This window comes from Spea bombifrons, chromosome 5, assembly GCF_027358695.1.
Source record: "Spea bombifrons isolate aSpeBom1 chromosome 5, aSpeBom1.2.pri, whole genome shotgun sequence".
Classification (NCBI taxonomy): Eukaryota; Metazoa; Chordata; class Amphibia; order Anura; family Pelobatidae; genus Spea; species Spea bombifrons.
In genome coordinates this window covers 6,196,088-6,211,314 of record NC_071091.1, presented here as the reverse complement: position 1 = coordinate 6,211,314, position 15,227 = coordinate 6,196,088, and the positions used below count along the sequence as shown (strand labels likewise).

The 15,227-nt window shown below is 40.5% G+C and overlaps 1 protein-coding gene across 4 annotated transcripts in view; it reads right to left on the bottom strand.

The window, feature by feature from the left end:
- The window catches only part of DPP6 (dipeptidyl peptidase like 6), a 464,354-nt gene that overhangs the window by 120,168 nt on the left and 328,959 nt on the right, over window positions 1-15,227 (bottom strand). For all 4 annotated transcript variants that reach the window (XM_053466559.1, XM_053466557.1, XM_053466561.1 and 1 more), the window contains exon 3: window positions 5,360-5,458. In XM_053466559.1, coding sequence (XP_053322534.1) covers window positions 5,360-5,458 — 99 coding nt within the window. The remainder of the gene's footprint in view (window positions 1-5,359; window positions 5,459-15,227) is intronic.

Below are 15,227 nucleotides of genomic sequence, written 5' to 3'. Positions count from 1 at the left end.
GCCAAGATCAAAGACAAAATATATATATTTATACAGACTTTGGCCCGGAACTCAATTATCTTTCCTTTTCACAAAAAAAAAAAAAAAAAAGAACAGCGCGGCAATGCAATATGTCGGATAGTCAAGGAAGCTGTTCCGAGCCCAAGTACAGTTATTGTGTTATCGGAAATGTAATATTTTTATCAATACGGAATGGAACTGGAAACATGGGAAGCAATAGGAAGAGGACAATAGTTCTGTGCGGAACGGGGAAACGCGAGGAGAACATAATCATTCAGGACTATAATAATAATAATAAAAAATAATAATAATATATTACTGTTTCTTTGTGGTTTTCTGGAGACTGACACTGCTGTGCTGGCAAAAGAATACTCAAATAAATTCAAATAAATAAAAAAGGTCACATTTTTATTATGTTTCAGCCATATATATCCTTCTTCAGGACAAAACAAAGTAGTATCAGGCTACAGACCTACATGTCTCTTCACATATTTCTAATTAATTCATTCGCTAGTAGGTTCTGAAAACGATATCTTTTAGGTTGTCCACCTGTCTAAAAGATACTTTTCACACCAAATATACCACAAGGAAGTCCTATATCGTCTGAACTATATATATTTATATAACACAATATAATTTATTGTCAACTGTATTCAAGCAGTCATTCTCAGGAAAGCACCCGAGTATTTTCATGGGGCACAGTGGCATATAGGGGGTATAAGGCATTTCTGGGGCAGAGTGGCAAGCCTGGGGGCAGATGTGCATAACTGGGGGGGCAGGTTGGAAAATAAAAGGAAATACAACCCCAAAAATATATTTTTTGCAATCATAGCTTTTATTAAAAAAAAATTAGTTTACATGAATTAACATTTACTGGTAAAGCTTTTTTTTCCTATAGGGTCGTCTTATATTCAGGCTTTTTCTATTTTTCCTAAATTACTATTCAGATTTTGGGGGGTCGTCTTATAATCGAGCAAATGCGGTATCTCTCCCTTATCGTTAAGTTGCTGATTGTTGTTGATTGGGTCTTTTAACCCTTTGTTGCCACAGATCCAACGTGTCACTTACATATCCAGTAAAGTTATAGGTAGATATGTTTATAACTGTGTATATGACAGATCCTATTCCATAGACAAATTACCCCTTTTTTTTTTTTTTTTTTTTTTTTAGGAAAATCTAAAAAAAAATAAAAAAGGGGGAAATAAAGATCTGCACTTTCCGTTATGCTTTCCTCTTACTTTGTAGGTTTGTCTGACAGTATTTTGATGCTTTAAAATTCACTAATTTTGCTTCGCAGCAATTGTAATGATCTTTCCCTTTTTCTACCAGACAATTGAGAGCCGGCGCAAGGCCACATAACAGAAGCTGAAAGCAAGAGAAAAAAAGGTTTGTGCGAAATATATAACAATGCTTCTCGAGACGGGTTATTCATATATCTTACTAGTAATATCTATGAGAAAGGCAGGTAATATTGACTTTTACCCCAAAAGCGAAGTACCAATGTATCAAACATTAGAGCCTGTCAGAAGCAGCCACTTTTATATCTCTGTGTGAAGTCTAGGAATGATGTGTATTATACTACCATCTGCCTGATATGTAATAACAATGTATCACACATTACAAGTGCTTTAAAACTGCCAGATCTTAGGTTTCAACTCTATGACACAAGAATTGTGTATTTTTTTTTCCCTAAAAGTGTAATATTATGGTATTAAATACACAAGAAACCATCTTTGTATTTTAGGTTCAAAATCAATGATGGCGTTCTATCGTATAATTCCGCTACTACCCAAGAAGTATACCCCCATTACATCTTCTCTGGTCGTATGTTACGTTTACATTCTGTGATAAGGGCTGCACTGTGGTCCCGTGTTCATGAAAGGGACGCTCCCGCCAACACATGCATGTTAATGTATATGACCCTCGGGGTGGAGTATCTGGAGGACCCGCGCAGGTTCTCCATCCCACTTCCAGGGAGAGCTTCAGTCCAGTTCGGGTTTTCTATTATGCCGCGTCCTTAGGAGTTACAGGTAATGAGACTCACCTGATGCCCGTTTACATGGCGTTATATAGCTGACGAGGTCACTGGGCTCTGGGCCTAACATGGACTATAGTGGATACCAAATATCCCAGACAGACGGAGCCGGTTTATCACTATATATAAATATATATATATATATATTTTTTTTTTTCATGTCTTCATTAAATGACTGATGGATCACTAGAAGTGTTATAGATAAATACTGCGGCCTCCCTGCGGCTACAGGCATGGAAGGATCACAACTTTATTCAATCCTGAATCCGATGGCGGTTCAGACTCAGATATATTACATATTCACTGAACAATCTGATCTCAACTGAGATTCGCAATGAGATTTAGCCTCATGAAAGGGGGTAATAATGACTTCATCCCACGATGTGCTAACCTTTTTATTGCACGTTATACTGCTGTGCGTTGGGTATTTGTACTTGCGTAAATGTCACTTTATTCCTCCAAGTGACCCGAGGCAGCTGCTTAATCTGCATGTAGGGTATCTCCACGCGTACCTCGCACACCCTCTCCAGCATTTCCTGTCAAATGCCTTCAAATTTTAAGTGCAGGAATCTGGGCTGCAGTTTCTAAAATACCCGACATACTCTGGATTTGATTTTCTTACACGATTCAGAACATTTATCAGGACTTTTAACAGGCTGTTAAATTAATGAATGAAAGACTTTAAAAAAGCAGCAGAAAAAAAGGAATGATCTAATTATGATTTGTATCTCGGGTAATAAGCCCAGCCATATTCCACTGAACTCCCAGCGGACTTATTTATTTAGATAAAATCCACATTAAAATTAAAACAGGTTCCGGTTATCGCTTCTACAAAAGAAGTCTGCTGTAGGCTTTGAGGAGTGAGAATGCTGAGACATTCAACGCTCTCGACGTGTTTTGGACAATGGAGGGGGAATGTTGCACTGCAGCTCATGAGCTTCAGCTTCTCCTAAAGATTATTTATCTTTATTAGGTTACAGAATGCATATTAAGTACTTCAATATCATTCTTTGTTGGCGAGGCTTGGACAATAAACATTGCCATCATGTGATCTTAATATTGGCAGATTAGTTGGTATTACACCGGGGTCTTCCCACCGCCGTGACTTTGGTGATCGTGCTTTTTAGCGCAGGGTGTGTTTCAGGTTAAGTCTCGACGATGCACAGAAAGCACAAACTGGACATTTAATAACCGTCTGGCTGTGAAGAAGCACTCAGCAGCCTTGTTTAGAAATATATATTCTAGGGACACTTTCTGTGAGTAGTAGCCACTCAGCATGTGAGTCCTGCGCAGGAGGAAGCCATCATAATGCACAGTATGAAGCCAACGGAAAAGCTTACTTTTGGAGCTGTTAGAAGCCGAAAAACAAAGTACGAGACTACTTCAAATCTTATATTAAAATAGCAAAAGGCTTTGATAGCAATAAGTAAGCCACAGGGAGGGCTGGTACCCTATGGACTAGGGGGGCCAAGCAAAGCCAAGGCCCCTGCTCCCATCAACACATACACACTCACGCTAACACTTGCCTTGCGTGGAGCCTGTCATGCTACTACCACATGCTCCCTGAGCGTGCTGACCCGAATAAGGATTCCCCCTTTTTAGAAAAATGTTGACAGGCCTGAGGGCCATGTAAGTTCTATTTGCTAAAACTAACCTCGAATTGGGCTTTTTGCTTTTCAATCAAGTTTCAGAAATATTCATTTTTCAAGTAATGGGCCGTTTTATCTCTTATAAGATGAGATCTGTGGCAAAGGGTGAACTTTTTTTTCCTATTCTCTCCCCTTTTCTTACCCCACCCTTACAAGGGGGGGGGCGACTTTCATAGACCGTTAAGAAAAAGGGAGAAACACAATTACCCTGGTCCTTAAATTCAAGATGGCTGCTCCCACGGTATCTGCATAATGTAATGATAATACATAAATTGCTTTTTGTAGTCTGTACACACCATTACGTGTCTATTTAACGTACTGAACAGAAAGAAGATGCAATATCACAGGAGGAGTACTCCTGCAAAGCAATTCATTGTTCGATCCACAAAGTGATAAAGGTGCTGTTCCACTTAGACAAAACATTACTTGTACTCTCTAGTATGTTTGGCAACTAAACTCCAGCAGATGTTTTAATCTGAAGGTTTAATGCCACATGAAAAAACAAACAAAACACAGAGACATTTAATAATTGTTTCCAGTTTCTACAGCAACAACCTATCAGCGTCTGACATGTTATAACTAAGTGTTCCAAGAAAAAACTATTTAGGCGAGGGGGCATTTTGCATGTTTAAAGGGACATGTCAGCCATCACGTGCACTTTAATGCGTGTGGCAGCTGTGTGGTCCCTTATGGGGGGGTTCTGCATTATATGCATTTTTTTTTTATTCGTTTACATGCATTTGCACCTTTCCCCACGTCCTAGCTAGCTGCCACGCAGGAAGCTCGAGCACTTTCTAAACACTCAATGGGAATGCTTTCCTACCACTGATTGGTTGCTTCAAGCACCCAATCAGTGGCAAGAATTTTCAGACCATGGACGAGGAGGGCAGTCAGTGTTGCAGATTCTACATTTTTCTCTTTAGGAAGAATGCATGTTAAAGAACTCGGATTACTCTAACATTCTTTCTACTTTAGTGGGGCTGTCGGGCATTTAAACCATCCCTTTAAATATTTTTTCCGGGAGAGATCTGGGCATTCATCACTGGTAGGAACGATGTTTCTAATGCTGTGTTTAGTTACAATAATGTTATAACTAAATTCAGTTACAAAAGTTCAAAAGAAAATAAATAATCAGAGTCCTTAGGTTTGGAGGCAAGTATAATGCAGGAATTTGGTAACCGTACGGTTCTAAATGTTTAACCAGCTCATATCTAATTAAAGCGGTCTGAATAAGAGGTTTTTTTTTGGAGGTCATCAAATCACCACTACGGAAACCCTGCCGAGAAGCCATTTAAATAGAAGTAATTGGACTGCTGGTGGTGTGGCGGATCTAAACAGACACTTAAACATTTTTATGTATTTGGAAAATAAAAAGAAAAAAAAACTGCAAATGCTTATGATAACCAAGCAAGGGATGAATTTATTTCCATTTTAACAAGTTTCCTACTTAATATACTAATTATTGATTTACAGTTTATCGATAAAAGACCCAAAACGGGAAAGTGTTTGGAATGCGCATCACATATGAGACGCCGATCCTTCTAGTTAAGTACATCAATCTTAATACTCGTGGTTATTAGCCAAGGATATAATAAAGCTGCTTTCATTATCTTCTGTGGAGTAACTAACAGAAAGATTGATGGAGAAAGTTGTGCCGACTACTTTCGAGACTCACCATTTATCCATTTAGCTCCGGGATCATGGATTGCAAACTCCCCATCGACCAAATCTTGTAGTGATACCTTTGCCTTGAGTGACAGGCTATTATCTTCAACTGCAAAAGAACCCAAAAAAAGAGAGCGGTTATTATTATTATTCCTCAAATGACACACTCTAGGGTTATAGGAACACACAGGCACCTATTAACTTGAAAGGACATTTGGGCAAAAAGTCTGGCTACTGCAGACTAATTATAGTGTGAAATACAATGTAACGCAATGGAAGATGTGTTCTTCAAGTAGAGGTGAGACACCGATCGATTACTGGAGGATCTTGTACACATCATTTGTGAGCATCATCTTGAAAGATTAGTTGAATGGTAGTTATGAAGGCGGGTTAAGTATTTCAACTCACTAACTTAACCATTCCTGCAGGAGAAACCCACTGGAGTTGGCTGTCCATAACACAAAGTAATAATGGTAAGCTGAGAAGTTCGATTCACCTGAAAGTTGCCAGTTTAGTGAATTAACCTTGGACATTAAAACATGGAGTCATATTGTTAAAATGTAATACCTTGATTGTGTTCCTCATCATTGTTGGGTCCATCGCTGGTGTTATCTTAACATAAAAGACCCCAAAGGCTGTAGAAAACCCTGGCCCTCCAACACCTCTTCTAGTATTGCCCACCATTCCCCATATGTGGACACTTGGGCATGCTTAATGACATCATAACTTGAATTCTTTAGCCACACGTATGAGCACGAAGTGGAAGAACAGAAATCAGAGAACTTCAGAGAACTCACACTTTGGCTATTGCCTGAACAATCAATCTGAAACACTCTTTGGTCCAGAACCTGGCCCATTGTATTCATGTTCAGCCACCGATCCCGTGCCAGACACACGTTGGCAAAAGAACTAACATAATTGAGTCTTGTGTGCCTATGCATCAGATGTAAAAGAGTCATTGATAATACTTTTCTGGCTTTCATATAATTGCAGAAATGATGATATTGGCTAAAACGATGGTCCCACGGACAACACAAACTTCCATTTCACGGTAATTGCTCCTGATTGGGGTTATACGCATTAAATAGTACCTTGTAATGGGCAATTATTTTAATGGCAGCATTTTATTGAAGATATCATTGTGTCCCTGGGAGATAATGATGCTGTATTAACAGATATGCTTTTGTTATTCCACTCAAGTATTTCTGAGCGCTGCCACAGAATTACTCATGTGGTAAGAGTACTTAAGACTGGAATCCATCAGTCAATATTTATCTTGTAGATAGAACCGGGCAATTTATATCGGGATAGCCCACCATAGACTTACAAAAGGTTTAAGAGAGATATGGGGTAAAGAAATAAGGTTTTACTTGTCTTATACTAGCATTATTGTTATTATTATGTATTGCTTTATATAGCGCCATCAAATTCCGTAGTGCTGTACAATGGGTAGACGGGACATAACATGTAGTATATAACATAACGATTTTACTTACAGAGACAACAGGTGAGGAAGGCCCTGCTCAAAGGAGCTTACAATCTAGGGGGATTTAGGGTGTATTTACACAATAGGTAAAAGTGCTGTTGTTAGGGATAGACCAGCCACACTAGTAAAAGTATTGCAGGAGAGAGACTAGGAAAGGTGAGCTAAAGGAATATGGGAAGGCGTTAATGTTGTAAGCATCCTTAAAGAAGTGGGTCTTGAGGGATTTTTTGAAGGAATAAAGGCGGGGGGGGACGGATAGACCGGGGGAGGGCATTCCAGAGGATAGGGGCAGCCCTTGAGAAATCTTGTAAGCGGGCATGAGAGCGAGAAACCAGAGGAGAGGAGATAAGGAGATCATTGGACGAGCGGAGAGACCGGTGAGAAGGGTATTTAGAGATGAGTGAGGAGAGACCGGTGAGAAGGGTATTTAGAGATGAGTGAGGAGAGACCGGTGAGGAGGGTATTTAGAGATGAGTGAGGAGAGACCGGTGAGAAGGGTATTTAGAGATGAGTGAGGAGAGACCGGTGTGGAGTGTATTTATAGATGAGTGAGGAGATGTAGGGAGGGGAACCGCTGTGAAGGGCTTTAAAAAGTGAGGATTTTGAAATGAATCCTGAGGCGCACAGGCAGCCGGTGAAGAGACTGACAGAGGGGAGAGACGTTAGTAAAGGGATGTGAGAGGAAGATGAGTCTGGCAGCAGCATTCATGGTGGATTGTAGAGAGGCGAGACGTTTAAGAGGGAGACCAGCTAAGACAATAATCAAGACGGGAGATAATGAGGGCATGGACAACAGCCTTAGTGGCAAGGGTGACACCTGAACAGCAAATGAGGAGACAGGGAGATGATAGCGTAGAAATATTACAAAACGTTGGTGGCTGTGGGATTTACAACTTGGATAAACAGTAGTCCTTGTCAGTGGTGGATTATGAACAGGTTGGACCCTGGGCAGTAAACAATTAACAAGCAATATGGTTATTTGTTCTAACCCATTGTGTGACTCCAATACACGTTTGGTGAATGAGGTTCTAAAATAGGAACGTAAAGAATTTCTTTCTACCTATAAACCTTATAAATCCTTATAAACATCTTTGCTTAAATATTTTTTTTTATTTGCTCAAATATTTGGTGGTTTAATATGTAGGTAGGAAATATATCCCGGTATATATATTTTAAAAATGAATAAATGTCATTTCAAACATTTGTCAAAAATACAGATTTCCCTAATGCCCCAAACTGACAAGGCAAGTGTAAAAGTGTTTCACAGATGCTATATTAGACTCCGCTGCCGCAGGCTGTGGTTATGCACATGGCAGGTGACCAAAAAGAATTACTTAGTGCTGTCACATTAGCCACGTATCCATGTAATTTACAGCATGAAACTAAAATAGCGCCTCCGACAAATTGAAAAAAAAGGAGTAAATAAATGCATAAACTATGTAACTCACGCCGATGCGTTTATTTTATAAATCCATTACAGACGTGGCTTGTGGTTTGGCCCAAATGTCATTCTGATTAAGTGGTGCAAGAATCATACCTGGAACCTTCTCATTGAGCTGACCCCGGGACTCCCCAAATGTTACTCCTTAAATAGATCCATCAGAAATAATCCATCGGAAAGGTTCTATCGAAGTGACCTGATAATGGTGGCAACTGAATGGTTGAGGTCCGTCCTTCCTCTCCATACAGCTCACCTCTTTCCATATAAAATCAGTGCAGTTAAATTATGGAACAATGTGTTAAAAGGCATGTTGCACAAGCCTAGTAATTAATAATCACAGAGGTTATCAATAGTTGTATCAGATTCACAGGTCCAACTTGAAGCTTTGGGGACTCGGAGAAGACATTACTGTCTAGTGTCTCTCTTTAGGAAGGACGGTCTCTCTTTGGGACCCCAACTCCCTCTATTCCCTTCCCGTTGTCTCTTTTCTAAGAGGTAAGAATGAGGTCAGAATGAATTGAAAACTGGTTGTCATAAGAAGAACAATAATATTGTATGGAGTAGGTATGGGATCAATAATGGAACGTACTGAAAAGGAACAGATCAGGTATCCTCACTTTACACTGTTCTTCAACTTATAAGGCATGATCGAGCGACACTTAGTTAAGTCAAGTCCGCAAACTTTGGAGGGGAACATTAAATTACATGAATACAAAAGCAGCACTTCATGCCAGGACGTAATATTAAGTCATGTGATAACCTGATGCGGCAGGGAAGTTTTAGTTGTTTTATATTTTCCTTGTAATTACAAAAACAAAATCTTACATTATTTCCATAGCATCCAAGTGCCTAAGGGCTAGTCCTCTATCTGAACCCAAAACATCTGCCCCTCTTTCCTCCCCTGATGCCCCTCTTTTGTAGGAGGTCAGAATGTTTGCTGGGTATGAGGATATCATAGGGTTCTAGAGCGCTAAAAGCCACAATAATGTGTATAGCAACAGAAGACATGCCTTCCTGCCACTAGCCATTTTCCTGACCACATGCCTTAAAGCTACAGTGTCTCTTTTGGTATGTGTTGGGGTATATACCCTAACAACCTGGGGTCCTGGACGGGCTGCTTTTACACCTCTGGAATATATGCTTTGTAAACATGGAACTTGGTGAATATTTTGTTTTTATCAACTGTTGTCCTGACATTCTAAATGAAAAATTGAAAAAAAAATTAAAAATTAAAATCTTTTATTGACATAGTTGTTAGTCTTGTGTGTTGGGTTTGACGTAACCGTCTTACATGCCACAAAAAAAAAAAAAAATTCCAGATTTTTCGATTCATATCTCGAATCATACCGTGCTCCCTCGGGCCTTGGGGAATCCCTTACGACGAGACCCCGCGTTTAAGGCCGTCCTGTCACGGAGTGGACATTTAGCTTCCCGAGGGAAATTTTCACGATGTATGTAACAATCTCTGCAATACGGCAATGAATAGAGGGAAATGCCTATTGTCGTAACAAATGTCTAGCCTGGGGCACAGAGGAACGTGCTGCAGAGGTGCGGATACCGACGGAATCGAAGAACCGAAAAGCAACAGCTCTCAATTACCTACAAATACAATTATTTCATCTCAAATTCATACTTTGGCACTAAAATGGCCCCGATATCGCTGTTCACTGAGCATTACGTTTCTTTGTATAGGCTTTTGATTTCACCCATAAATCCCATTTGGCATACAGCACATTATAGAATATCGTGGAAGCAATTTCCAGTTTGTGTTGGAAATATTGGCGGTATTTTAAAGTGTATTCTGATCGCACCGGGACAGGGAGGGGTTGGAAACGGTTTCCTTTTTACTTTTTTTCTTTGTTATTTCTACACTTCTCATCATACCGTTCGATTTCAGCTGTCAATAGGCTCGAAATCACGTAAAAGTCTTGGTAAAGCTGTCTGTGTTAAGTTGCTGAGGAGTAAGGAGATAACTTCAGGGCCAAATAACTGGTTAAACGGCCCTGTTGGCGACAAATCCCCGGCGGCATAATGCTGCCTGGGGCGAAGTTTAAAATGCCGCCCCCCCCTTGCCAACACCAGGGGTCATTATCTACCCTTCCTCTCCCTCCCTATTACCACGGTGTCAACGGTGTGCGCTGCTTTACTGCTGAGCGCTGGAAATTGCGTCATATTCCGGTGCTCAGCATTACAAGCTGGCACTGAGACCGAGCTAGAGGGCTCGCAGAGGAGAGAGAGGGGCGCCGAGCGGGTACTGACAACTTGGTAAGCGAAATCCACTTGGCGCCCCTCTCTCTCGCTTTAATAAAAAAGCATTTAGGGCAGCAAAGTGCCGCCTCTTCAAAAGTGCCACCTGGAGCAATTGCCCCACTCTGCTCCATGGTAGGGCCGACCCTGCCCGGCGGCTTGGTGGCCGATAGGGTCTTAGACTTAACTATATTTCTTTGCGGCTTCTGGATAGGTGCTGCCTGTTGCTGCGTGACTTTAAAACATGTGTATGACTTGGGTTATTTGGTGGCCATTGGCCTTAAAGTGCCAGGGCCACTTTGTCTGGCCAAAAAACCATTATTGTGCTGTACAAGTCGTTATTTGCAGTGAGTGTTTTGAAACAGTATGTGATATACTGAACTCCTTAAGTAGGAATTATTGAGATACATTTTCTAAGTAGTTGGGAAGGGTAGACACATCAGCAAAACAAAAAATATAAAAATTAACAATTAGCCTCAGAAATAATTATCCACACCTTTCATGCCCAATCCTGTCTATTTACAAAAGTGCGTTGAGTTGAGATGCTCGGGGCTGAACTTCAGCCGCCCATCTATACACTAATGTGAACGTGTCCATTGAAGGAAAGTTCAAGTCCATTCAAATCCTCACCGGCAGCTGTTACTTTAAAAAACATCACCAAATATCTGTTTACTGAAATATGACTGAAGTTGGTAGAGTTACAAAAAAAAACAGTTAAAGGCAAGAAGAAAAAAACAAATTAACTAATCCAATGACCAAAATGACCAAAAATTCCATGACATTAAACAGAACAAATTCAACAACCGATGCAGCCCACAACTTGACCATACAGGTTCGACAGCTGATACACTCAACGATCCCGTCGGCAGGAGTCAGGGTTAATACTCGACTCATCGGTTTTATACTTCATTCAACTCGACAGCAACGCAGCTTTTTGTGGATATACAAGTTGAAGTGGCTTAGTCGAGTTGGGTTGGGTGCCAACAAGTTAAATAAGTTGAGTTACCGCTGTGACATGAGTAACAACGTGAACCATGGCGGATATACCTTCAAGAGTCCCTCTGCCTTTTTATGAAACATATACTGTTTGGTTATCTTTATGTATTTATATTACCGATAATAAAAGCCTAAATCCAGTATTTGGGCATTCTCGGGCTATATGCTGCCTGCTGAAATTAATTTCCCTCTATAATTACCGACTGAATGATTTGCTGGCGACAAGCACCCGCATATTGTTAAGGAGAATATTCAGCGGTCTATTCATTGACATATCCCGGTGAAAGTAAATGATAAACAGTCTCAGCCATGTGATGGTGACAGATGTAAAGTCAGTGGATGAAACCGGCCGCGGAGTTAAGCACTCCCAAGTATATTTTTCAGACCAGATGCTGGAACTCTATGGTGCCTAAAATTAATTTGCATTGTAAACTTAGAAATAACATTGGCAGAGTCAAAATATTTTCATGCCAAACACTATCTTTTTCTGTTTCTATCAAAATCCTAAATCAAAACAACGGTGAATCGAGACGGAGCACATAGCTGAAGCCGGAGCGCCAACGATTCAGAGAGAACGTCATTCTGATGCCACGGGACCCATGCTGGTTTCCAAACCTTCCATGATTTCGGAAACATCTGCATGGCGGTTGACAAACTAGCACGCCTACCCGATAAACATTTATTTATAAGGAGCCAACTCGTTTTTGATTTAGATTTGAAACAGAGCCCCTAGACATAGCAAACACTCATTATCCCAGCTGATGCACTTAACGCTAAGAATTTAGAACATGAAGAGCATTGGCTTTTATAAGCCATGCGTTCGCTCACATAGTAACAGGGGTGGGCTAGCAGGTGTCGGGTGGGGGACAGACCCGGTCATATAGGTTTGATAACTCATCATCACCTCTGAGTAAGGCCACGGCCAAAACGCGTCTCAGTTATAGGATCAGCCAAAGGCTCCATTTTGATTGGTTGGGTTTTCTTACATGTATGTAGTGTATGTACTTGTACACATAGTATAAAAATGGAATACGTTGTGTTTGATATATTTGTTGTAACCAGCGCACACAACAGTTACTTGTACAGGGCCAGCCCTACAATGGAGCAGAGTGGGGCAATTGCCCCAGGCGGCACTCTTGAAGAGGCGGCACTTTACCACCCCAAGCGGAAGAGAGAGAGGGGCGCCGAGTGGTTTTTGCTTACCCGCTCGGCGCCCCTCTCTCTCCTCTGCGAGCCCTCTAGCTCGGTCTCGGTGCCGGCTTGTAATGCTGAGCACTGGTAAATGATGTCATTTCCGGCACTCAGCAGTAAAGCAGTGCACAATCGTGGCTGGACTGCTGAAAGGTAAGTGCAAAGGGGGGGTAGGGTAGATAATACGGAGGGAGGTGGGAGGGAGAGGAAGGGTAGATAATAGGGAGGGAGAGGAAGGGTAGATAATGACCCCTGGGGGGCGGCATTTTAAACTTCACCCCAGGCAGCATTATGTCTTGGGACAGCCCTGTACTTGTACAAAAAGTAGACATTGCAAAATACCTCCCCCCAGGCTAGAGAAAGAAGAAAGGGATTCAGGGACTCCAAGTTAATCCTGGAGAGTTCCAAGGTAACACCACGTAGCACGCAACATATAAGTAGTTTCCATGGTTACTTGGTTTTTGTTACTTTCTATGACATGTCTAACTTTAAATTTGATACAATTATTTTGTAAATTTATTCTAACGTTACACAAATGCATTTTCTGATCTGGTATCCCATCGGTATATTGCACAGCATAATGTTCATGGCAACCACTAGCTTCGTATGACATGGAAGGTTTCCTTAAGTATTCTTTGCTTGAAACTGTTCTTAAATTCATTCAGCGAATGCAAAAAATACATTACCGTCCAAAAAATCAACAAATATAGTTCCCTTTTGCACCTCTGCGGAGATGTCACTATCAGAAAGATAAAAATCAGCAAGATTTGATGTTTCTGGCCTCCGGAAAATGACATTTCAATGGAAAAGTACTGATTTTTATAAGAGACTCAATTAAATTCAATGAGATTGCAAATGGTAAAAATAAATGAGAAACCGTAAGAGTTCACATCTGCCTTCGACTCTACTGGTCCTAGCAATCATGCAATATCCACACGTTCATCAAACGCAAGATGCAGCTGCAGGTCTCGGCACTTGTGATAGACAGGTACAAGATGGGAAAGCGGTCTCACGGTGTACAATGAGTGTTTTTTAGGAGATACATAGAAAATAAAAGGAATACCGGCTGCTTCTCTATTGTTAAAAAAAATAAATACGTCGTATAAGACGATTGAGCACGAGGCACGGGTTTGGAGCAGAACTGTTTTCAAAGTTTTGTAGGAAATATTAAATCAGGTGATTTTTTTTTCTGATTTGTATGCAGTTCGCATGCAAAACAACCTGGAAAGTAATATCAGTGTTCAATAATTTAAAGATACTTTCATATGTCGCATTTTTTTATTTTTTTACGTTTTTTTCCTTGTCTGCTGTTCTTTTTAACGACCGCGTGTACAGGACGAGGATGTTGTATCGAAAACAATATGCTCTATGAATTACTTATATATACATATTTGGGAACCCTCAGGGTTGACTCGGAGTCTCCAGGTGAAGAGCTGCTTTCCTGGGTCTCAGCGTCACTTTCTTCTCTATCGGCATGGGCGTGGTGTTTGACCACACCCGCTATCCGCCCCTTCTCCTCCTACTGGGGCTAGCCTGCCCTATGCATAGCTAGCTCCACCTCCACGTACGGTAAGCCCTGCCTTTTCATGAAGCCCCTCCCCCAGAAGACAGAGATCTCCGGGAAGCCTATGCTCATTTAGCTATACCGGTAGTTAACAAAGTCATGTAAAAATTCTTAGCAAAGCTCTTCGGGAGAACTTGAGGAGAGGTGATTAAAATAAGATAATTTTGTCATCCTTTCCCACAGATCTCAGCTTTCTTGGGGTAAATTAATCTTCAAACCACTTTGAAACAAAAAACACCCACTTTAGGAAAAGTGAACATGACATTTTCCTGGAAGGAGAACCTTGCACTTTGTTTAAGGCGTTCTACCAAGTACTACATTTGCTTTAGTTATTTGTGAATTCTTATTCAGAGGCTCTGTAATAAATGTTTCTCAGGCAATTTTGTCCACTATTCTTTGTTCTAGGCTTGAAGTATAAATATTAAATGACATTTCTTCCGAAAACATAAACATTCCTACTTGCATTTTGTACCATTCATAGAAAGTGACAATTCTTTACCATACTAATAAGGTGAAAAGAACATTAACAGTCATATTTCCCCAAATCCCTTTGGGGCTTGTTCATTAAACACGGATAATAGCATCGGTGCTGCATCTCATAAAGCTACATATTCAATTAAAGTTTAAGATCAGAAAGAGAAGAAAGGTTAATCAGTATTCCATGCGGTGACACAAATGATATGTAGAGAAAAATCAAAAAGATTAATATCTAGAAATATAGAGAGATCAACGCACTGAATGTTGGGATTTGCATATTTTTCGAAAAGTAAAAAAAAAGAACAAAATGTAGGGTTCAGAAAGCGTCCCAATTCTCCCAAAAGAGGGCTTTGTTCCAAAACATCTTAAAGAACCCAGGTGAGTAGATGTTTTTTGCTAAGGATAAATAAGTTATAAAGAGGCTACATAATTAAATGAAGGGGTATACATTACTGCCACAGTCTATTAGGTAATGT